Source organism: Chiloscyllium plagiosum, chromosome 25, assembly GCF_004010195.1.
Source record: "Chiloscyllium plagiosum isolate BGI_BamShark_2017 chromosome 25, ASM401019v2, whole genome shotgun sequence".
Classification (NCBI taxonomy): Eukaryota; Metazoa; Chordata; class Chondrichthyes; order Orectolobiformes; family Hemiscylliidae; genus Chiloscyllium; species Chiloscyllium plagiosum.
The window spans coordinates 25,938,594-25,964,418 of NC_057734.1; the positions used below are offsets into that span (position 1 = coordinate 25,938,594).

The 25,825-nt window shown below is 41.2% G+C and overlaps 1 protein-coding gene across 3 annotated transcripts in view; it reads left to right on the top strand.

Moving 5' to 3' along the window:
• The first annotated feature begins 1,707 nt into the window (after positions 1-1,707).
• The window catches only part of bcl7a (BAF chromatin remodeling complex subunit BCL7A), a 54,197-nt gene continuing 30,079 nt past the window's right edge, over positions 1,708-25,825 (top strand). The window contains exon 1 of one of the 3 annotated variants that reach the window (XR_006315388.1): positions 1,708-1,950. Coding sequence is in view for 2 of the 3 variants with exons in the window: in XM_043715756.1 (XP_043571691.1) it covers positions 1,859-1,950 (92 nt within the window). In the remaining variant the exon portion in view is untranslated. The remainder of the gene's footprint in view (positions 1,951-25,825) is intronic. The other 2 variants (XM_043715757.1, XM_043715756.1) reach the window with 2 other exon arrangements.

Consider the following 25,825-nt stretch of genomic DNA (forward strand, 5'->3'; position numbering starts at 1 on the left):
AAGGCTCAGCTGCTCAGAGGCTGCAAACCAGGATTGACCTGACCATGTTGCTCAACCCTAATCACACAGAGGTCGCTCAACAGAAAGGCAAGTTTGCATTGCACTCCATGAACAGAGGCCCAGAGGTGTTGATGCCTGGGTTGATGGAGAGGCGAGCTGCTCTTTTCTTTGCTGTCTACCCCAGTAGGCAACATGACTAAGACAGCATGGACCCAAACAGCAGCAGCAGAGATTAATGCAGGATCCTGAACGAGTGGGATGCCCAGCAGTGCTGTAAGAAGGTCAATGATTTTCTGCACTCCCTTTAACTCATTGCAGGAAAAACTAAAAACACCCCTGGACTGATGTCTCAATAGCATCCCTAATGACATACTTGCCATCCCTAAACTACTTGAATGTCAGGACTCGCTTTGGCCAACCCTGGAAGTGGAATCGGATCACTGTGGCAGTAAACCCCAAACAACCGTAATCTCTCTTTGCCCTACTAAGCACGCTTCCCATCGAATTTCACACTGCCATTTGTTCAAAGCACATGCAATATATTTGTCCCATAAGCTTCTGATGTGTGTTGGTCTGACATTGGATGGTACCATCATTATATGTCCACTTCTTATTTACTGTCCATTGACTGTTTAGTGACCCTCAAGATGAAAAGCTGCTGGCCTCTCCTTCTGGCAGCCTATAACTCAGCAGTCAGACCTTGCACTGTAAGAAAGCAATTCAATCTGAAGCGGCAGGATGCCACTAGGTAAGTGCAAAAAACAATAAACACTAGTAAAGCAAGCTAAGAGCCATAAGGTGCTTGTGTCCATGTCAGCATAAAAGCATCCATGTAAATACATGCAAAGCAACCTATCAGAAGCATATCAGTCCTTTTAATCCAAAGTAGAATGTTGAAGGCATGAACTGGCTACTGAATTGATCTGAGATATGGGCCAAATAATGTGCTAAGGCTAGTGGTTTTCCAATGTCAATTTGCATGGAAATAACATCAAAAATGAAATTAGCTGTGGAGCATATAGGGACATCACGCAGAAGGAGCAATGGCAAGTGTCCAGGCCAGACATTGGACAAGGCACAGCCTCCAGAGTGGGAGAAAGTGAAGACTGCAGATGCTGGAGATCAGAATCAAGAGTGTGGTATTGGAAAAGCACAGCAGGTCAGGCACCACTCGAGGAGAAGGAGAATCAACATTTCGGGCATAAGCCCTTCATCAGGAATTTCATTCAGGATGCTGCCTGACCTGCTATGCTTTTCCAACACCACACTCCCTACGCAGTCTCCAGACATCTGTTTTGTTTAGTCAAGATTTTGCACCATCTGGTTTCTCACTAGAGACCAACAGAATTGGGAGTGTGATGTAAAGTGCGGGTACTATTCACTTATTACTGGTGCGAACACGCATGGGAATAAGCTGGCTGCTATTCAAGGCTGAGGATCTGAAATCGCCATTTAAGACTTGAGTGAAAAAAAACGCCAATTTTTCTCGGTGTAAAGGATCTGATCTTTGTTTTCATTCTTGCCTCATTTATTCAACGTGCTGGCCATGACATTTGCCATCATGCTGGGAGAAACAATTGCTGAGGGCAGTTCTGCAGTCATGTGGCAGGTGGCACATGGTTGATGGGAGGGGGCGGGAAAAGTGGGAATGAGATCTCGCGATAGGTGCTGCCTTTGTTCACGCGGCTCTCCTTCCAATGCGCGCGCGGGGATCGTTTGCGCAGGCGCAGTTAGCCCGGCTCGAGCAGCAGCGGTAGCGGCGGCTCTGCCTGGGATTTTTGGGGGGGGCGGGGAGATAGAGAGAGAGGTTGTTTCGCTCGCTTTGTGCTGGCGGCGCTCGGCCTTTCCACAATTCACCATGTCCGGCAGGTCGGTGCGGGCCGAGACCAGGAGCAGGGCCAAGGATGACATCAAACGGGTTATGGCAGCTATCGAAAAAGTACGGAAATGGTAAGGGGTTATTTTTAAAAAGCAAAACCAACAAGATAGCTGGATAAATTTTAAAAGGTCGTTGTTTCCCTCTCAGTCGCTGAAGAGAGAGAAGGTGGTGGTTGGGGGGGGGGAAAGGAGGTGACTTGGGTCGGAGCGGCATCCAGGTTTGGTAGGAGGTGAATTCTGTCGCCGGTGAGCAGGCAGCCGGTTAGGGGTTGCATTTTCAGGTTTATTTTAAATATTTTCTAAAAACAAAATCACTTCAAAGCCGACCCACATCGATAGGAATGAGGGCTGAACCCAGAATCCATTTCGCTGCAGTCACATGAAGCTTGTGCCATTGCTTTGTGTCGGTGCCGGCTGCAGGCTGTGGGAAGACCGCGTCCTTTGTCGGGGCTGCCAGGGATCTGTTCGACGCGGCGCTTTCTTGTGCGCTCCACAGCCCTCTTTCATTTTTATTGTTGATGAGGGTTTTTAAATTTAGCGCTTTGGATCGCACTTTAGTACAGGGCGAGGTCAGGAAGGGAAGAGGAAGCAGTCAACCTCAACGGGGTCACTATCAAACGAATGTAAAATTAAATATCTAAAAAGTGCGCGTATTTTCTCAATAATACATTTATCAAGTATTTTCAGACGGCATATTTTCTATTGCATGATCGGGGCAGTGCGTATGTTTGCGCTAATTGGAAAATATATATTTTTAGCCACGAATAAAATGTTTTTCGTGAATGACTTTTTCTCGTCTTGCTATTCTTTTCTACTTCACTTTGAGTGAAGTTAAATTTTGGCAGAGGTAACCAGTTTGTTGTATCCACTTCGCAATCAGCTGTTGATTACACACAATAACACCGTGTCCTGTTGTTTTCAGTTACTTGTAAACATTGTAACCAGAATCCACGTGTTCTATTCATATTGCTGTTATCTTGGTGTCCTAACGTGACCTCTTACCCAGATTTAATTTGCGCTGCTGCTTAGAATCACAATTTGTAAATCCGCCTTTTGACGTCTTGATATTACGTAGAATGCGTTGTGGATGATAAGGATTCTGTTAACTTTTTTTAATTGCAAGTGTGTTTGGCATTCCTTGAGAAAAGGAACAGTAAAGGAAGACCTTTAAATTTATATTACAACTTTAACAAACTTGGGCTGTTTCAACATAATTTGAGGCAAAGATGTGGTTTTAAGTATAGTCATTGTTGTACACCAAAACCTGCCTCTGAGAGGATAGGTGGTCTTTTCATGGGTAACAATGTAGATTCTGCTATGTAACTCACCAATATAAGGTGAAAGATTGTGATCAGATGAGTCAGTGATTTTTTTTGTTAAAAAAGACACTGAGGCCAACCTTGCAAGTATGTGGATCTGTGGGTAGAGAGTCAGTGGCTAATGAGGTTTGGTTAATGTAAGCTGGTAGCAAATTGGATAGAAAGCATCTACAATATAATGTTTTAAGAACATTTGAGGCATAAACTTTACCCATTACTCCCTGGATAATTCTGTTTTTCAGAATGCAGGCTGGATTGTTGAGTTTAAGGTGGAGTTGGATAGATTTTTTGTTTTGGTAGGAGCCACGGGAAAGTATAGTTGAGATCATAATTGTCTTACTGAATGCCGGAGCAGGCTTTAAAAAAAGCCAAAGTCCTATGCTCTGGTGAAAGTGTTCTGAAAATAGATGTCAATTTGGTATAACTTGAAATAACACTTCTAAAATGGGGTGCACTTTCAGTGCTGCACAAGAAATTAATGTCTAATTTCTACACCTAAGTCTTTGGGAGTGGATTTTTAACCTTCTGACAGATAGGAGTACTATCACTTGAGCCAAGTTCTATGATGGCTTTAAAGAAGCAAAATTTTTTATTTATATAAAGGATCTTAGTTATAATAAAAAATCCACAGTTGCTTCAAAAGGATATTATAGAATACAATTTTACTGAAACCATTGAAGGACATTTTGACATAATTGGAGAGCGATTTGGGAGATTGCCATAATGTAATTTATTAATTTGTCATTAATTTAAACTGAATTCTGTTTCTTTCCAGATTTCTTCCCCTCAAGATTTTACTTAAGTTACTCAGCATTAATTTGTAATTATTCTTGTGAAACAAAAGTGTGTTAATAGGCTGATTGATTGTAGATGAAAGGAGTCATTGCCAAGCTTGATCCTATTCCGCATAACATCTTTGCATCCTGTTTTCAACATTGCTGATTGTTATTTAGCGATCCAATGGGAACTTTTTTCCTCCTGTCTGAGTTGGGGCAGGGGAACCAGGAATGTGCTTTCTGCTGTCGTGATTTGTGGAATCGATGTTGATCAGTGTTTTAAATGTTACATTGATTCACTAAGTGAGGATCAATGCAAGATTAAAGAATGCAAAAATATTGTATTTTAGGTTTGGTGATTACATTTTAATGTCACAAAAGAGTCATGCTCTTATGTAGAATGACTGACTGACTGAAGTAAGCCTTTTCATAAATTGTGATGTCTCTAGTTCAATAGTTATGTTGTTTAGTAAACTTTAAGGTAATGATGAAATTTGACTTGGAGAATAACGAGGCAAATATGTTTAGAAAGTCAGTTGAACTGCTATTTTCCCTTAACTGCTGTTTCTTATGTTAGGCAATATTAATGGCATTAAATAATAACAACCAGCAGAATGGTATCATGATTGTGTAGACACTTTTCTGTTCCTATTTAAATTTCAAAAACAAAATGCTGGAGAAGGAGTTAACATTTTGAGTCCAGTGACATTTTCTTCTGACAAAGTCACTGGACTTGGTGTTAATGAGCTTGCAGTAAACAGATATGCAATCATGGAGAAATGAATGGGAATCACTTAGTGCTGCAGTGAAATTTCTGCCTGATAAAGGAACTTGTAAGTTCATTTCGAAAACATGAGTATCATGGTTATGATTTCTTAATTGAAATTCCTTTCAAGAATTGTCTCTGAAAAGAAACTAGAATAATTTATAAAATGTAGGCTTATTAAACAAAAAGTTGGTAACTGCCTTGGTATGGGCAATTCATGTCAAGGTGCACTCTGAGCAGTTAGGGGCTATAGTTGCAATCATTAGTCAGGTTGAAGTTCTAAATTGCTTCCTGTACTGTGATATTCTGCTTGCTTTTGAAGACAAGCTTTTTTGTGTACTTGAATGCTTTAAAGTCAACGAGAGGAAAGTGAGAACTGCAAATGCTGAAGAGTCAGTTGAAGGGTGGCACTGGAAAAGGACAGTAGGTCAGGCAGCATCCAAGGCGCAAGAAAGTCAACATTTTGAGCACAAGCTGTACAGTCTTGATGAAGGGCTTATGCCAGAACTGGATGCTGCCTGACCTGTGCTTTTCCAGCACTGTACTTTTCAAATCTATTTTAGTGGCATATGGTTTTTAAAGCTGTGGTGTCAAACGTTGGGGACAAAATGAGCTCATCCAAGACAATTAGGAGATTTGGTGTATAATGGACAGTAGAGTATGGAAAGATGTTAATAAGTGGTCTGGTATTAAATGTAGCCAACAGTTAAAATTTGTTCCTTATTAGTTGGGACTAATTATAAAGTATTAAAAGGAAGGCATTGTGATTCTGTGGTGAAGATCCTGAGGAACAGAATACTGTAGGAATTAGCTGTTAATCAAATGTAAATGATGATGGCACACAGCTATCGCATTCCACAGAGCATTTGCTGAGTGTGGGTGAATAGTTGACACAGGTTCTAATGAATAAAGGGTAAGTTCAAATATTAATTGAAGGTTCAGCACAGTTATCAAGAACCATGGTTATCCATGGACTGGCAGAATGGGATGCAAAAATGGATAGCAAATGCAGTTGCTGGTGTCCAGAAGTGAGCTGTGTCAGCAAACACATACTGTATTGATGAAAGAACCTTCATATCTGATCTTGCAGTAGTTTTTTGAAAGGATATATTATAATTGGAGACTGTTGCTTGAATAAATTTCAGTGAAATAAAGCCATGGATCCATGTTAGAGTGAGGTAGGATACTCACCACTTACTTGGATAAGTATAACTGCAACAATACTCAAGACTATCAACACCATTCAGGATAAACTAGTCTACTTGATCAGCATTCCATCTGCCTTAAACATTCATTCCCTTTGCTATCGAGACCCAGTGGCTATAGTATGCACAATCTACAAAATGCAGTGCAGTAAATCCATTTTGCCAACATCCCACATATGAATGGAAAACAAGAATCTTATTCAAAGTATCAAAGTTTCATTTTTAATCTTATTAAATTTCAATATGTGACAAATCAAAGTGTGAGCTTTTAATGCTGATGCAGTTAAATATAACTCTGTCCTGAAATTGATTGTGGAATAGAAAACAGGGTGGATTTAAATTGGTCTACTAACTGACACATGCTAGTAGTATGTTAACTGTGAGCTGAGCTGGCTTATGTAATCATAAATTTGAATTCTCAAATGTAGGTTATTTGAAATTGAATTAAAATTAATGCAGATTTTATGCAGGTGATTATAGCATATCTTTTGACCTTAAGATTTGCAGGGGAAAATGTCATTGAATGCAGTGAATGGTAAGACCCCTTTTGAAAACAGGTTGGAATTGAATCAAACAAAAATAAAAGTTGCTGGAAAAGCTCAGCAGGTCTGGCAGCATCTGAAGAGAAATCAAGGTTGACGTTCTGGTTCCAGTGACCCTTTACTTTAACTTTGATTTCTCTTCATAGATGCTGTGAGACCTGAGCTTTTCAGGCAACTTTTGTTTTTGCTTCTGATTTACAGCATCTGCAGTTCTTATGATTCAATTCCAAATAAAAATCAAATCTATTTGAAGATTAAATCAATCTTGGCTGTTGGAAATAGTGGGAAAAGTCTGACACAAGTGGACATCAGTGGCGACACTGGCTTAATGGAGATGAATGCAGAATCATTGAAAGTAAAATAGAGGGGCTAGAATATTTTCACCATGGAAGGGGAAAATGGCATTTCAAAAGTTGAGTTGGAAATTAGAGCAAATACAAAAGAGATGGCAAAGCAGAGAAAACTGGAAACTTGAGAGCCAGTAGTGTCTGCAGCATTATCCTTAAATAATATGACTGTGAATCTGCTTATTCAAATGTGATGTAGAAAAGTCTGATAAAGGAATGTTATGTGCAATGTATTGAAAACTGCATTATACACATTTCCACCTATACTTTTATTCCTGTAGAGGGGGAATAAAGCTATCCATGTTTTAACAGCATGTAGAGCTTTAATTCTGAATGCTGTTTCCAGTATTATACTGTGACGGCGGGGGCAAGGCTGTGGAAATTTTGGAAGTTTGTGTACTTCCTCCAAACAGCATAATATCTCAAGTTAGGAATGTAAGAACTAAGTTAGGCCATTCAACCTGTCAAAGCTGCTCTGCCGTTTAATAAGATTGGGCAGTTGAACATTCAATAACTTTTATCCACATTATCCCTTGCGCTAATGATAATTTAAAAATGTTAACAACCCCTAAACATATTCCAAGACTGAACTTCTGCAGCCACTTTGGGATCCTTCGGAATTGGAATCTTTTCACAAATTTGAATAAACAAAATTCTCATCTTTGTTCTAAAAGGCACACACTCATTTTTAAATTGTGCCCCCAGTTCTGAACACTCCAAACAGGAGCAGCATTTTGCTTGTATCTACCCTGTTTATCCCTTTTTAGGCGTTTGTAGATTTCAATGAAATCATCTCTTGTTCTTTGAAACTTGATATAGTGTGAATCACTATAGTGTGAAAGCAAGTCATTTGGCCCATCAAGTTCACACCAACACTGCAAAGAGCATCCCACCCAGATCCACCACATCCCTGTAACTCTACTTGCATCAGAAAATGAAAAGATCTTGCAACTTTACAATGGAAGGGAAGAGTTGAATGATATTTTTGAGTCTTGTGGCACCTGTATAATTTATTTTGTAACCCCCGAAAAAAACTGCCATCTTTTGACACACTGAGAAGAAAATGACATAACTGGTCAATATTGTACATGAATGAAGCAACTAACAATTAGATTAGATTCCCTACAGTGTGGAAACAGGCCCTTCGGCCCAACCAGTCCACACCGACCCTCCGAAGAGTAACCCGCCCAGACCCATTTCCCTCTGACTGATGCACCTAACACTGTGGGCAATTTAGCATGGCCAATTCACCCGACATCACATCTTTTGGTCTGTGGGAGGAAATCGGAGCACCCGGAGGAAACCCACGCAGACACGGAGAATGTGCAAACTCCATGCAGACAGTCGCCCGAGGCTGGAATCGAATCTGGAACCCTGGTGCTGTGAGGCAGCAGTGCTAACCACTGAGCCACCATGCTGCCCACTGTGACTTCAATCAAATGGAATATGTTGAATGAGGAATCAAAACACAATTGAAGATGTTCTAAAGTGGAATACATAACATATTTGAGAAAGACAAAGCTGTAAGAGTTTGTGAAGGTAACCAGATCACCATCCTGGAGTTTAGGAGTTATTAAAGTTGACACTGTCCTCAATAACCAGCTTAAATTCAACTCCTGTGGATACTTAGACTCTCCTAATGGAGGGTGTCAATGAAATGTTCTCAGACAGATGTTACTTAGAGATTTCTGTTGCTCTCTACTATTGGATTTGTCTTTCTGTGAAGATTATGTCTACTATCTATTTTAATAGATTGTGTTGTGATCTGTCAAGGAGTTCTTCGGCTGCTGGGAGAAGAACTGAGGAGGAATTTTGTAATGACCTTATTCCTATGCAAACAGCAGAGATGTTGCTGAGGTCACCATGTTTGGTCTTATCTCATTTCTTGAAGGTAGCATCAATTAAAGTGTCTTGGAGATCCCCTGTCATGCTCTCCTCCATCCACATGGTATCGAGCATTGGCACAAGTATGTAACTCTGACATTTTTAGTATTCATGTTGAGATTCTGATTTTTGTTGGTTTTCAGCTGTTGGATGGCATTTTCAACCTCATTTTGGGCTGGGTTATGATGAGCATACAGTGGGGATGAGGTCAATATTTTGGTCAGGTTGACCCTTGAACTACTTCCAATGAGCATTCACTGTTTCTTTGTCCTTGATAAATGCCACTTTATCAATAGCACATTTGGGGAAGTTGCTTGGGTGCTTGGTCCACAGAAGAATTTAACAGTACTGGAGGAGTAATGCACATAATGACCGTCAGTGAGTTCCTGGATTTCCTGTGCTTTTTCTACCCATCATCTATTCTCTAGGGCATGTGGTTTTTTGGATCTCGACCTTGAATTTCTGTAGACCTGCTTTCTTTACTTTGAGCTTTGATTCCATTGCCCTTGTATTTCTTGAATCTCTTCTTTCTAGCCAAACCAGTTTTGATCTCTTATGTTAGAGGAACCTAAAGTCCTCGCAAGTGCTGTTTAATAGATTTAATGGTCGACCAGGCACTATGGGTATTCTGTGGTTCCTAGTCATTTGAAGTATCCTTGACTTGGCTGAAAGTCACTGACTGAGTAGGACTTTCTTTGCAGAGTCCTTTGTCACTGAATGTTCTACAGCAGTACCTCTACCACTGCTGTTTTTGTGCCAGTTGATAGAATGACTAATTAATATTACATAATCCAGTAATTGTTAGCCTGTCATCGTGTAGATGATGTGAACATCCTTGTGTTCATTTGTTCAGGCGATGACCTTATCAAGCAGCTGCCAGTGTCTAGAGTGAGGATTTATATTTGTTTCTTAGACACCATAATGTTTACGACCAGACAATATTCTAGGTATTTTGTTATGAGGAGCCATTACTGTTTACTTCCCTTTATAACTCTTTACCAGTTACTCCTTTTCTGGAAGTTTGTGCACTTCAGCTCTTTAAAAACAAATTCACCAAGGCAAATCTGTTCATTTCCCTTAAGGTACAGAACAGTAATCAAGGTTGGAATGAAATTCCTCCTCCATTGATTTTAGGGTTGGGGTGTGTACATGTTTTGTTTAGGCTGAACTGAAAGGTCATGATGTGATCATTTGTTCCATAAGGAGAACTTACTGAGATGGTCAGTTGGAAAATTTTACAACTGATTATTTGTCGCAGTCTCAGAACTTTTGAATATCATCGAAAGCTTGGAATAAATGGCAGAATGTGTGACGCACATCTGTTACTCCACAATGATATTAACTTAAACAAAACCAAATAGTGGGAGAACCAAAACGCGCACAAATGGGCTGCACACCTGATTGATTAGCATGTTGTGGATGCAGATTTGGTCCGCTTTGGTATGGTTCTTGTACAGAAAGACAGCATTGGTAACCCATCAATTGTTGAGGTATCAAGCGGGTCACTAAGGTTACGGTATAAAGGGTTGTACTTGCAGTCACACAAATTATCTTTTCATCTCTCGAAGGGCTCTTAGGAGTAGTGTCCTTACCTCTAATCCAGAAGGTCTGGATTCAAGTCCCCCTGCTTTAGAGATGTGTAACAACATATCTAAATCAGGTTGATTAGAAAATATTTATAATTCCATCTCTACTTCAAACTTCCTTTTTTTTTAAAAAAAGGAATAATTATGAATAAGCTTGTTCAATAATCCACACAAACCACCAATTCAGCTAGAGCCTCAGAATACTCAAACTGAGTTTTTCTTTGCCTACCAGGGAATCCAGCCCAGTAGACTTTCTTTCGTACTATCTGTTGCTGACTGACCTATTAACTTGAAGAAGTTGCTGAACAAAATCATAACTTACTTTCAGCCTAAATTCAGTGGTAAAGTCACTAAAATTATCCAATATCAAAGTGGCAACAAAACAAAGTTAAGGTTTGGCAAAATTAGGAAGATACTTGAAAGCATCAGCTACTGAAACCATTCACACTTCACAGGTCTTCACTATATTCAAGATGAGCTAGCTGTCACAATCGCACTTCTCTCATTATGCAGCAACTGTTATCGTTCTGCTTGAGAGTGTGGTGCTGGAAAAGCACTGCAAATCAGGCAGCATCCGAACAGCAGGAGAATCGATGTTTCGGGCAAAAGCCCTTCGTCGTTATCATTCAGGTACCTTATTGATTATAGCTCCTCAAAGTCATCAGGGAATTGTCAAAACCAGCCAAATACCTAGGAAAAATGTATGATTCCTAGGAATTGACTGGATGGCAGCATATGAAGTTAAGGCTTGCATGTCAAGCTACCTCAACATCAAATTCTCATAATCCTGTCAAATTGTCTGAGCTATCTACAGGTTAATGGATAAAGGTTATGTTGATTTTGGATTTGCATGCTAAAAAGAATCTTTTTGGCCTCTGAATGAAGCAAATTACTAGTCATAGAAATAGTTGCATCTTCATCGTGTGAAAGTAGAGTGGTGCTGGAAAAGCACAGCCAATCAGGCAGCATCTGAGGAGTCCAGATGAAGGGCTTTGCCTGAAACATCGATTTTCCTGCTCCTCGGATGCTGCCTGACTAGCTGTGCTTTTCCAGCACCACTCTAATCTAGACTGATTTCCAGCATCTGCAGTCCTCATTTTTGCCTATCGTGACAGTAGTCATTCCAAAGCTTCTCAATGTTTTTGAAGACCTTCAAACTAGGGGACTGTAACAATGAGCATCTATTCAATCGTGATGATTAGCCCATTGAAAGGTCGTACGCTGTTGGCCGAGGATTAATGGAGAAGTTGAGCTTTATGTATTATCTAGAAAAAGGTGCCATGTATCCTACAGCTAAGAGCAAATCTTGGAAGCAAGAGTTATATATCTTTCACTGCAATTATCATAGAATTCTATAGTATGGAAACAGGCCATTTGGCCCAACAAAACCACTCTGACCCTCGAAGGATTCATCCACTACGTTTACCCCTGATTAATGCACTTAACTTGCACATCCCTGAACACTACAGGCAATTTAGCATAGCCAATTCACCTAACAGTAATTCAGTAATTTGCTTTTCTAAATGATTGCATATAACTGAAATTTAAAATACTAAACAATGACTCATTTGATTTTCTTGCCAGGCTCTATCTCATTGTTCCTTTTTCAAATTACTGACTTCAACTCAATTAACCTGATGTTTGCATTGTTGAGTTGTATTGATTTATGTGGAGAATGCTTTGATCGTAATAGTAAAATAGAAAATACTGGAAGTGCTGTGTTTCTTGATAGATGCTACCTGCTCGATCAGCATGTGTTCTTCAGGCAGAACTGGGAAATGTAAGGGATCTACCAGGTTTTAAGAGTACAGCGACAGAGGAAAGGAAGAAAGAACAATCAAAATTAAGGTGAAGGCAAAGTTGGGAAAGATTTTGACAGAAAGCTGTCATTACGACAGAAATGATGTGTTAAGTGTGAAGACTAGTGGGATAAAATCTTACAACAAAGGGAACTCTTGTTAGTGGAGGGGGAGGAAAGAACTGTGAAAAGTTCAATGGACACTGACAAGCCCTCCCAGCCATGATAGGCGGCTGTTCATGGATAAGGAAGTGTACAGACCTTTCTAAACAAAGATGGCACTGTCATAACAAATGACTAAAACTAGGAAAATCCTTTTTACATGCGATGGTATGGGGAAGAGCAGTCAAGGTAGTTTAGAATTGATGAGCTTGAATTGATTGCTTGAATCAGTGATTATTCATTTTTGATCCATTGGTGAAAAATCTTTTGGTGCAATGTCCCAGCAGAAAGTTGATGAAAATGATCTCTAAAGCAGGTACATCTATCTATTTTTAGTTGGTGTTGATGTGATGTCATATCTACAGAGTGGGCCCGAATCTAAAGAAAGGGGCAAGTTTCATACTTGCCAATGCTGACTTGTTTTGAAATCTGGTTGGTTTGTGTAGTTACATGATTACCAATGAGGGTGACAATGACCTAGTGGTATTATTGCTGGACTGTTAACCCAGAGATGCAGATAATGTTCTGGGAATCGACGTTCAAATCCTGCTATGGCAAATGGTGGAATTTCAATTCAATAAAAATCTGGAATTAAGAGACTAATGATTACCATGAATCCATAGTCGATTGTGGAGGAAAAACCCATCTGATTCACTAACATCTTTTAGGGAAGGAAACTGCCATCCTTACCTGGTCTGGTCTGCATGTGACATCAGACCCACAGCAATGTGGTTGACTCTTTACTGTCATCTCAGCATTTAGAGATGGGCAATAAATGCTGCCTGGCCAGCGATGCCTTCATTACGTGAATGAATAAGAAAAATTGATGTGCAGCAATCATCTTTGCGATAATCCTAAAGAAGTAACTGAAGTATCTTTGCTCTGGTAATAATGAACAAGTTCAATGTTGCCAATTCCTAGTTTAACTTGAATTTCTTAAGATGAAAATAGAATGGGTTTGTTTATTGTAAAGCAAGAAAGAAATTTTGTTTGGAAGCTTGAGCTCTAAAGTAGAGGTAAATGTGTTTCTTGGCTTTTGACTGTGGAGTCAATTTGAGGTCTTTTCAAATCTATTAATGTGAACTTTTGCAGAAATGAGAGCCTGGATTTTCTCTGTTCTAATAACCTGCAGATTCCTAATTTTAAACTTTCTTGATTTGGAAGTTTTGAAAAGTAGACTTTTCTGCTGGAATAACTAGTTCCTGAACTGCCCTAAACTTTTAAGGACAAAATCGACAGTTTGTTCTAAACCCAACATTGGTATATTCTGAATACAACTGAAAAACTTGCTCCTGAAGTTAATTTTTAAAAAAAACCTTGCTCAGTGTAGACTCTTCTGAACTGAAAATAAAGCTAACACCCTTGTTTACTCCATCTGTCATAAGGTCATGGAATATAAGGCGTAGGAGCAAAAGTTGGCGATTTGGCTCATTGATTGCTCTGTCATTCAGTGAGATCATAGTTGATCTGGTAATCTCCATTCCACTTACCTGCCATTTTCCCCCATAACCTTTTTTGTGTAAATATATTTATTAGCAAATTTTTTTTAACTTTACAAACATATATAAAATTATTGAAAAATACAATCATTAACAAATACCTCTATAATAAAAAGAAAAAACACAAATTACAATACTGTCTCCTAACTATTAACCTATCCTCTAATACAAAAAAACCCGAACACTGCAAAGCAATACCCAAAAAAGAAAGTAAAGCAAAAAAAAAACAAAAAAAACCCCACCAAATACAGAACAGCTATGCTCAGCGCAAAGCTCCCAAATAAAGGAACATGAGCATTGTGTGTATATATATCTGTATTAACTCAGGAGACTACCTCCAGGGCCCAGGGCTTGACAAATCTAACCATCCTGGTTAAACAAGCGTTCTAGTTAAGACAACTGACAAATCTGTTTCCAAATAACTCAAGTAGGGCTGCCATGTCTTATAAAAATGGTCTGTTGTGTAGTGCACCATGTTTGTAAAAAAAAAGTCCAAGGGAATGTGCTCCATAATTAATTTCTACCATCCCAGCAAGCCTGGTGGGTTCTCAGACACCCAATTCATCAGGATAGTCTTCCGTGCACAGTATGCAAGAATATTATTAAATAGTTTCTTCCCATGCCTGTCTAAAGATCCCCCATAACTTTTGAATACATTGTTGATTTAAAGATCTGTTTCTCAGCGTTAAATATGGTTAATGACTCAACATCTAAAGCTCTTTGCTGTAAGGAATTCAGATTTATTCCCCTCAGAAGAACTTTCTCATCCTTTTTACCCAAAATGCGTGACACCTTACTATGAAATTATAGTTTGGCCCAGGGCATACACTCAAGAGAACCTCTTAGCATCCAACCAAAATCCTTCTCTGCTACAGGTTTCTGCACTTTCTTGAATTTAAATAATATTAAACTCTTCTTCCTGTCAAAGTGCATATCCTCCCATTTTCCCACATTACATTCCATCTGCCACATTGTTGCTGTATCACTTAGACGTTATTTTTACCACTTGTCTTCCTGCATATTTTTGTTTTATCCACAAACTTATGGTGCATTTACTTCCATCTTTTAAGTCGTTAATATATATTGTAAATGATTTGATTGTAGCCCGGGTACTGATTCCTGTGGCACTCACTAGTTACAGGTTTCCATCCTGAAAAAGAATCCCTTTATAACTGTTTTCTATTAATAAGCCATTTCCCTAACCATGCAAATATAATACTCCCTACACTGTGGGCAGTTATCTTAAGTAGCCTTCAATTATTATTGTCTTTTGGAAATCTAAATTTATTACATTTGCTCGATTTCCCCTTTATCCTGCTTGATATCTCTTCAACGACTTCTGGTAAACTTATCAGGCATGATTTCCCTTCATGAGGCCATACTGAATCTGCTTAAATACATTAGGGATTGCTAAATGCGCTGCTATTGCATTCTTCACGATAGACTACTAACATTTGTTTTTGGCAATATTTTCACCAGTTGGCTTGTTATAACTTTTTTTTGTCTTTTCCTCTTTTTGAATAAATGTGTTTTCCAATCCTTTGACACTTTTCTAGAATCTAAGGAATCTTGGATGATTACTACCAGTGCATCCGCTATCTCTGCAGCTCCATCCTCTATCTCTGCAGCTCCATCCTCTAATATCCTAGGGTATAGTGCTTAAGGTCCAAGGGACTTATCAGCTATTAGCCCATTTTCCTCTCCTGATGATAGTATTTATTTCCTCTCTCCTTTCTCGGCACTTGATTAATTCAGTGGGCGGCACGGTGGCACAGTGGTTAGCACTGCTGCCTCACAGCGCCAGAGACCCGGGTTCAATTCCCGTCTCAGGCGACTGACTGTGTGGAGTTTGCACATTCTCCCCGTGTCTGCGTGGGTTTCCTCCGGGTGCTCTGGTTTCCTCCCACAGTCCAAAGATGTGCAGGTCAGGTGAATTGGCCATGCTAAATTCTCCGTAGTGTTAGGTAAGGGGTAAATGTAGGGGTATGGGTGGGTTGCGCTTCGGCGGGTCGGTGTGGACTTGTTGGGCCGCAGGGCCTGTTTCCACACTAAGTAATCTAATTCATATTTTTGGAATGCTATAAAAGTATGCTACTATGAAAAGTATTTATTCAACATCCCTGCCATTTTCTGGTTTCCCATTATTGCCTTCCTGGCCTCATTGTTTAAGGGGCCTATCTATACTTTGGCCTTTTCCCCCTTTTATACATTTAAACAAGCTAAAGAAGTGCCTAATGTCTGCTTTGATAGTATTTCTTAGTTTAGCCCAAAAGATTTTTTTGCCCCTTCAGTTACTTTTTGGTAGTTTAGTTTTCAGGACTTTCGATAATATCATAAACCACTGTCTGGACATCTACCCAATAACACCACAAGTGTCTGCATTCACCTGCTCACTGACAAACGGTTATATTTTAATCTCAGTTCTGGAAGGTGTATTCTTGAATATAGCTTTACATTTTCTTTTTTGTCATAAACTTACATTCTTCCTTTAAAAGTACATTCGCAGTCTTGAGTGAATATGTTCAGTGACTCTGTTTGTCAGTCTCCAGTCTTTTCCCATAGTCTTGTAATTTTTACCTTTCTGCATAATTATACAATTAAATTTTGAAGGCCTCACTTGAATATACAGTTAGTGCTTTTATAACGTGATGGTTGTGTTCTTGTGCAACCCCATATTATAGAAAAATCGTGCTTTAGAAACAGTGCTTAATGTGTTGGTGTTGTAATCACATTACAGCTGACACAGTTTTAAATGTTCGTGCTTTAGAAACAGTGTCCCCAATTTGTCAATCGTATGACAGCAAATTAGTGTTAATAAAACACTGATAATAGCAGAACAAGTTTCTCCTTGTTTACTTTGTCCAGATCCATTGTCCTTTTAATTATGTCAAATCTCCCCTTTAATTTTTTATTTTCCAAATACATCTTATCCCATCTATTCATTACTGTGAATCCTTTCTGCACTTTATCTTAAGACATTAAAGTCTCCAAATGCCCATTAGAATCTGGCCAACAAGTGGTGGGTGGTGGTTGACCAGTTGAACATAATGACCCCTTTTGAGAGAGTCAGAGTGTGGTGCTGGAAAAAAACACAGCCAGTCGGGCAGCATCCGAGGAGCAGGAGAGTCAACGCTTCGAATGTAAGGCCTTCATCAGGAATGAAGGTGTGGCCCAAGGACTGAGTTAAATGGGAGGGGTGTGGGACTGGGGGAAAGGTAGCTGGGAATGTGATAGGTAGATCAAGGTGGGGATGAAGATGATAGGGTGGAGCAGATAGGTGGGAAGGAAGGAAGGCGGACAAGTAGAACAGTTCAAGAGGGCAGTGCTGAGTTGGAAGGTTGGATCTGGACTAAGGTGTGGGGAGGAGAAATGAGAAAATTAGTGAAATCGACGTTGATCCCGTGTGATTGGAGGGTCCCAAGGTGGAAGATGAGGTGTTCTTCCTGAAGGTGTCTGGTGGCTAGAGTTTGGTGGTGATCGTGGAGGCCCAGAACTTGCATGTCCTTGGAGTAGGAGGGGGGGAGTTGAAGTGGTTGGCTACAGGGCAGTGGAGTTGCTTAATGCATATGTCCTGACTATTTTCTCTGAAACATTCCGCAAGTTGGCATCCTATCTCCCCAATGTAGGGGAGACCACATCAAGAGCAATTGTCACAGCAGATGATGCATGTAGGAGTACAGGTAAATCTCTGTGGAAGGATCCTTTTGAGGCCTTGGCGGTGAGGGGGTGGGGAGTTGTGGGCGCAGGTTCTGTGCTTTTTGTGGTAGAGGAAGATGCTGGGAGTGGAAGGTGCTGGTGTAGCTGCAGACGATGGACTGTTTCATGTAGCCAACAAAGAGGTAGGCATAGCTGGTGCTCATAGTTACCCCTTTGATCTGGAGGAAGTGGGAGGATTAAAAAGAGAAATTAATGGTGAGGACCAGTTCAGCTAATCAAATGTGTCAGTGGAACGGTACTGGTTGGGTCAGCAGGAGAGGAACAAACCGAGGGCTTGGAGGCCTTCGTGATGGTGGATGGATGTGTACTGAGACTGGATGTCAATGGTGAAGATGAGATGTTGGGGGCCAGGGAAGCAAAAATCTTCGAAGAGGTGGAGGGTGTGTATAGTATCCAGAACATATTTGGTGAGATCTTGGACCAAGGAGGACAGGATGCAGAGAGAAGTTGGGTATGGCAGGAGTAGGCTGAGACGATGGGTCGACTGGGGTAGTCAGGTTTGTGAATTTTAGGTAGAGGTAGAATTGGGCAGTGCGGAGCTCCCACACTGAGGTTGGAGGCTGGTGGGCGATCCCCTGAGTTGATGGGCTGTGGATGGTCTGAGAGATAATGGTTTGGTCATGGGAGGAGAGGTCATGTTTGAGGGGGCAGTACTATTCTTAATGCTGTAGTGATAGTATTTTTGAGTGTAGTTGTGAGAGAATAGTGATGCTATTCTTGATCCAGTCCTACCATGTCCTAATTAATCTCTTTAGATAAGTTGAGAACCAGTTTCACAGGTCTCATTTGTTGAAAGGACTCAGTATACATGTATTGCATTTGCTATGTTAGTGCATACAGTATCAGTCCAGAGTGTCCTTCAGCAACTGAAATATGTTTGGGGTTCATTACCAGGAAGGGTATCCTATCTTGATTCTGAAAATGCTGTATTGTTCGTGTTAAACTCAGCTCTCAACTTCAGTTTTACTGCAGATCCTTTGCAGCCACAGTTTGGCAAATAGTGTTGCTAGTAATGGCAATCCCACCCTCAAACCTTTTAAGCATTTAAGCTCTAGTCTGCAGCTTACTGAAACCCATACTGAGCATCTGTGAGTGGGTTATTGCTGAGTAAATGCAGCTTGATAATGCTATTAGCTCCATGTTTTTTGGTTTAAGAATGGGCTGGAGCTATAGTCAACTCGATTGAATTTGCCTTGCTTTTGGTGGCTGGGCACTTTTTTCTTTTCTCTGTCAGGTAGATGTCAGGTTATAGCTAGATTTAGCTAGGAGCACAGCTATTTCTGGGGCCCCAGTCATACTTATTACAGATGGGATGTAATCAGGGCGCAACCTTTCCTTTTTCCACTGTCTACTATTTCTTTTCCTGGATTGAATCGATTGCGCTGCAGACTTGCCCCTCTGGAATTGGGGACTTTGGGAGGAGGCCTAGAAGAGTCTCCATTTTATGCTTCTGGCTGAAAATAGCTTTGAATACAGTGTCATTTGCATTTGACATTTTGGAATTAATGATCCAGGTTCCTGAATAATTGAGAGTCTGAGCTTTCTCCTTGTTCTGCTACTTGCTTTAATTATCCTTTATCATGACTGGGTGTGGCAGAACTACAGAACTCTTATCTGATCATTGGTGTACGTGTAACTTGTGAACAGGTTTTTGGTTCTGTGTTATAGTTTCACTAGGTTTGTACCTCGTCTTTGTGGAGGTGCCAGTATTAGACTGGGGTGGACAAACTTAACAATCACACAACACCAGGTTATAGTCCAACAGGTTTATAAAGTCATAGAAATGTACAGCACAGAAGCTGACCCTTTGGTCTAACTCGCCCATGCTGACCAGATCTCCCAACCCAATCTAGTCCCATGTGCCAGCACCTGGCCCATATCCCTGCAAACCCTCCCTATTCATATATCCGTTCAAATGCCTTTTAAATGTTGCAATTGTACTAACCTCCACCACTTCCTCTAGTAGCTCATCCCATACCTGTATCACCCTCTGTGAAAACGTTGCCCCTTGAGTGTCTCTTATATCTTTCCCCTCTCACCCTAAACCTATGCCCATTTAGTTATGGACTCTCCCACCTCAGGCAAAATACATTGTCTATTTATCCTATCCATGCCTCTCGTGATTTTGCAAACCTCTATAAGATCATCCCTCAACCTCTGACGCTTCAGGGAAAACAGCCCCAGCCTGTTCAACCTCTCCCTATAGCTCAATCCTCCAACCCTGGCAATATCCTCGTAAATCTTTTCCAAACGCTTTTAAGTTTCACGATCTCTTTCTGATAGGAAGGAGACTAAAATTACGTGTAATATTCCAAATGTAGCACATGGTGGCTCAGTGGTTAGCACTGCTGCCTCACAGCACCAGGGTCCCAGGTTCGATTCCAGTCTCTGGCGATTGTCTGTGTGGAGTTTGCATACTCTCCCCTTGCCTGCATGGGTTTCCTCCCACAGTTCAAAGATGTGTAAGTCAGGTGTATTGGCTATGGTAAATTGCGCATGGTGTTAGGTGTATTACTCAGAGGGAAATGGGTCTGGGTGGGTTCTCTTCAGAGGGTCAGTGTGGTCTGGTTGCTGCAGGGTCTGATTCCCCACTGTAGAGAATCTAATCTAATCAATGTCCTGTACAGCCGCAACATGACCTCTCAACACCTCAACTCAATACTCTGACCAATAAAGGAAAGCATACCAAATGCCGCCTTCACTATCCTATCTACCTGTGACTCCACTTTCAAAATGCTATGAGCCTGCAATCCGAGGTCTTTGTTCAGCAACACTCCCGAAGACCTTACCATTGAGTGTATGAGTCCTGCGAAGATTTGCTTTCCCAAAATACAGCACCTCACATTTATCTGTTAAACTCCACCTACGCTCTTCAGCCTATTGGCCCATCTGATCAAGATCCCGTTGTATTCGGAGGTAACCTTTTTTGCTGTCCGCTATACTTCCAATTTTGTTGTCATCTGCAAACTTACTAACTATACCTCATGTTTACATCCAAACCTTTTGTATAAATGATGAAAAGTAGCAGTCCCAACACTGATCCTTGTAGCACTCCACTGCTCACAGGCCTTTAGTCTGAAAAACAACCCTTGACCACCACTCTCTGTCTTTATCAAAATGGCGAGGTCTCCCTGTATTCTGAGATCTAACCTTGCTAACCAGTTTCTCATGGGGAACCTTGTCAAATGCCTTACTGAAGTCTACATAGATCACATCCACTGCTCTGCCCTCATCAATCATCTTTGTTACTACTTCAAAAACTTAATCAAGTTTGTGAGACATGATTTCCCACGCACAAAGCCACATTGATTATCACTAATCAGTCCTTGCCTTTCCAAATACATGAACGTCCTGTCCCTCAGGATTCCCTCCAACAACTTGCCCACCACCCATGTCAGGCTCACTGGTCTATAGTTCCCTGGTTTGTCCTTACCACCTTTCTTAAACAGTGGCACCACCGTAGCCAACCTCCACTCTTCCAGCACCTCACCTGTGCCTATCGATGATACAGATATCTTAGCAAGAGGCCCAGCATTCACTTCCCTAGCTTCCCACAGGGTTCTAGGGTACACTTGATCAGGTCCTGGGGATTTATCCACTTTTATGCTTTGAGACATCCAGCACTTCCTCCTCTATAGTATGGACATTTTTGAAGATGTCACTATCAATTTCATACATTCTATATCTTCCACACCCTTTTCCACAATAAACACTGATGCAAAATACTCATTTAGTATTCCCCCCCCCCAATCTCCTGCTTCACCATACAAAGGGCACCTTGCTGATCTTTGAGGCCCCCTATTTTCTCCCTTTTGTCCTTGATGTATTAGTAAAAACCCTTTGGATTCTCCTTAGCTTTGGCAAATACAGTTATGTCATGTCCCCTTTTTGCCCTCCTGATTTCTCTCACGGTGGCTCAGTGGTTAGCACTGCTGCCTAACAGCACCAGGGTCCCAGGCTCGATTCCAGACTCGGGCGACTGTGTGTGTGTGTGGAGTTTGCACATTCTCCCTGTGTCTGCATGGGTTTCCTCCGGGTGCTCTGGTTTCCTCCCACAGTCCAAAGATGTGCCATGGTGAATTGGCCATGCTAAATTGTCCCATAGTGTTAGGTCAATTAATCAGAGGGAGGTGGGTCTGGGTGGGTTACTCTTCGGAGGGTCGGTGTGGACTGGTTGGGCCGAAGGGCCTGTTTCCACACTGTAGGGAATCTAATCTAATACTCCTACTGCTCTTATGCTCTTCTAAGGATTCACTCTATCTATCTATCTATCTATCTTGTCTATACTTGAGATATGCTTCCTTTTGTTTCCTTATCTGAAAACTCAATTCCTCTAATCATCCAGCATTCCCTATACCTACCAGCCTTTTCTTTCGCCCTAAAAGGAATATACTATCTCTGGACTCTCATCTCATTTCTGAAGGCTTCCTATTTTATAGCCATCCCTTTTACCTGTAAGCATCAAGACCCAATCAGCTTTTTAATACTGTCAAAATTTGCCTTCCTCTTATTTAGAAATTCAACTTTAAATCTGGTCTATTCTTTCCATTACTGTTTTAAAACTAATAGAATAATGGTCGCTGGCCCCAAAATGCTCCCCCACTGACACCTCAGTCACCTGCCCTGCCTTATTTCCCAAGAGTAGGTCATGTTTTGCACCTTCTCCAGTAGGTACATCCACATACTGAAATCAGCAAGTTTTCTTGTACACACTTAACAAATTCCTCTCCATCTAAGCCCTTAACACTATGGCAGTCCCAGTCTATATTTGGAAAGTTAAAATCCCCTACCATAACCACCCAATTATTCTTACAGATAACTGAAATCTCCTTACAAATTTGTTTCTTGATTTCCAGCTGACTATTAGGGGATCTGTAATACAGTCCCAATAATGTGATCATCCCTTTCTTGTTTATCAGTTCAACCCAAATAACTTCCCTGGATGTATTTCCGGGAATATCCTCCCTCATTCCAGCTATAATGCTATCCCTTATCAAAACCACCACTCCCCCTCCTCTCTCTCGCCTCCCGTTCTGTTTTTCGTTTGGTATTTGTATCCTGGAACATTAAGCTATCTGTCTTGTCCATCCCTGAGCCGCATTTATGTAATTGCTATGATATCCCAGTCTCCTGTTCGTAACCGTGCCCTGAGTTCATCTGACTTCCCTGTTAGCCGCCTTGCATTGAAATAAATGCAGCTTAATTTATTAGTCCTACCATGTTCCCTGCTTTGTCCCTGCCTGCCCTGACTGTTTGACTTGCTTCTTTTCTCAACAGTACCAGTCTCAGATTGATCTCTTCACTATCTCCCTGCCCCCGCCCCTCCAATATATTAGTCCTCCCTGCCAGTGTATTAGTCCTCTTCCAGTTCAGGTGCAATCCGTCCTTCTTGTCCAGGTCACTTCTACCCCAGAAGAGATTCCAATGATCCAAAAATGAATCCTTCTCCCATACACCAGCTCCTCAGCCATGCATTCATCTGATCTATCCTCCTATTCCTACCCTCACTTACTCGCAGCACTGGGAGTAATCCAGACATTACTACTCTCGAGGATCTCCTTTTCAAATTCCTGCCTAACTTTCTCTCTCTCTCTCCTCCCTTTAGATCTCATCCTTTTCCCTTCCAATGTCATTGGTTCCAATTTGTACATTGACCTCCTGCTGGGCCCTCTACATTTTCCAAAACAGCATACTTGTTTGAAACTGGGATAGCGACAGATGACTCCTGCACTACCTGCCTACCTCTCTACCTTTCCTGGAGTTAACCCATCTATGTGACTGTATCTGCAACTTTTCTCCCTTCCTTGAAACGCATAAAAGTGGATAAGTCCCCAGGACCTGATCAGGGGTACCTGAGAACTCTGGGGGAAGCTAGAGAAGTGATTGCAGGGCCTCTTACTGAGATATTTGTATCAACAATAGTCACAGGTGAGGTGCCGGAAGACTGGAGGTTGGCTAATGTACTGCCACTGTTTAAGAAGGGTGGTAAGGACAAGCCATGGAACTATAGACCAGTGAGCCTGAGGTCGGTGGTGGGCAAGTTGTTGGAGGGAATCCTGAGGGACAGGATGTACATGTATTTGGAAAGGCAAGGACTGATTAGGGATAGTTAACATGGCTTTGTGCATGGGAAATCATGTCTCACAAACTTGATTGAGTTTTTTGAAGAAGTAACAAAGAGGAATGATGACGACAGAGCAGTGGATGTGATCTATATGGACTTCAGTAAAGTGTTTGACAAGGTTCCCCATGGGAGACTGGCGTGCAAGGTTAGATCTCATGGAATACAGGGAGAACTAGCCATTTGGATACAGAACTGGCTGAAAAGTAGAAGACAGCGGGTGGTGGTGGAGGGTTGTTTTTCAGAGAAGAGGCCTGTAACCAGTGGTGTGCCACAAGGATCGGTGCTGGATCCTCTACTTTTTTATCACTTGCATAAATGATTAGTATGTGAGCATAAGAGGTACAGTTAGTGAGTTTGCAGGTGACACCAAAATTGGAGGTGTAGTGGACAGCGAAGGGGGTTACTTCAAGTTACAATGGGATCTTGACCAGATGGGCCAATGGGCCGAGAATTATCAGATGGAGTTTAATTCAGATAAATGCGAGGTGCTGCATTTTGAGAAAACAAATCTTAGCAGGACTTATACACTTAATGGTAAGGTCCTAGGGAGTGTTGCTGAACAAAGAGACCTTGGAGTGCAGGTTCATAGCTCCTTGAAAGTGGAGTTGCAGGTAGATAGGATAGTGAGGAAGACGTTTGATATGCTTTCCTTTATTGGTCAGAGTATTGAGTACAGGAGTTGGGAGGTCATGTTGCGGCTGTACAGGACATTGGTTAGGCCACTGTTGGAATATTGCGTGCAACTCTGGTCTCCTTCCTATCGGAAAGATGTTGTGAAACTTGAAAGGGTTCAGAAAAGATTTACAAGGATGTTGTCAGGGTTGGAGGATTTGAGCTATAGGGAGAGGCTGAACAGGCTGGGGCTGTTTTCCCTGGAGCGTCAGAGACTGAGGGGTGACCTTATAGAGGTTTACAAAATTGAGGGGCATGGATAGGGTAAATAGGCAAAGTTTTTTCCCTGAAGTCGGGGAGTCCAGAACTAGACTGGTGAGGGGGAAAGATATAAAAGAGACTTAAGGGGCAACGTTTTCATACAGAGGGTGGTATGTGTATGGAATGAGCTGCCAGAGTAAGTGGTGGAGGCTGGTACAATTGCAACATTAAAGAGGCATTTGTATAAGTATTTGAATAGGAAGGGTTTGAAGGGACACAGACCGGGTGCTGGAAGGTGGGACTAGATTGGGTTGGGATATCTGGTTGGCATGGACGGGTTGGACCAAAGGGTCTGTTTCCATGCTGTACATTTCTAGACTCTGACTGCCATCCATCGTTTGGAAGTACTAGCTTTCAGAGCACTACTCCATCAGGTAATTAGTGGGGCAGGATCATAAGCCAGGAATTTATAGCAAAACGTCTGTGCCATGCAATTAAAACTATATATTGAACAACTATAAATTGTTGTTAAGTCCTTTCATCTTTTAGAATGGGTTGCAGGTTTTGGTACACTAATATGCAAATCCCAGAACTACTTTTAAGTCACAAATTAGTTCTGGGATTTATGTATTAATGAACCAAAACCTACAACCTATTCTAAAGATGAAAGACTTAACTGCTATCTAGTTTGTTCAATATATTGTTTTAATTGCATGATACTGTGAATATTTGCTATAAATTCTGTCTTATGATCCTGCCCCACTAGTTACCTGATGAAGGAGCAGTGCTCTCAAAGCTAGTACTTCCAAATAAACCTGTTGGACTATAACCTTGTGTTGTGATTTTTAATTTTTTTGGGGGGCAGCTTAATGGTGTTCTAAGCACGCTATTCCACGTTTTTTTGAATCCGGATTGTAGCCTTAGGTTAATGGTAAAGTGAAAGATATGCTTGGCATTAGGTTACCGGTTGTTGACTGTGATACTACATGTGACTCTCAGTGCCATGGTGCTTAGTTATAAGATGTTTTGAATCTGCTCCATTAACTTGAGCGAACACAATGTGTCTTCATTGGAAAGACACAAATCAGGCTTGACAATGACTGTTTAGTGGCCACTGCAGCCTCTGACAAGGAGAATGGTTAGATAAGTAGCTATTTTCCTTGTATTGGTTCTGTTACCACCAACCATAAGCCAATCTGGCAGAAATGTCCTTCAGAGCTTGGTCAGCAGTGGTGCTACTGAATCCTCATTACACAGTGAGTAATGAAGTCCCCATCCAGAGTACATTCAATGACCATGGTAACCTCAGTGAGTGCCTCTTCCAAGTGGTGTCCAATATGCAGACAAAT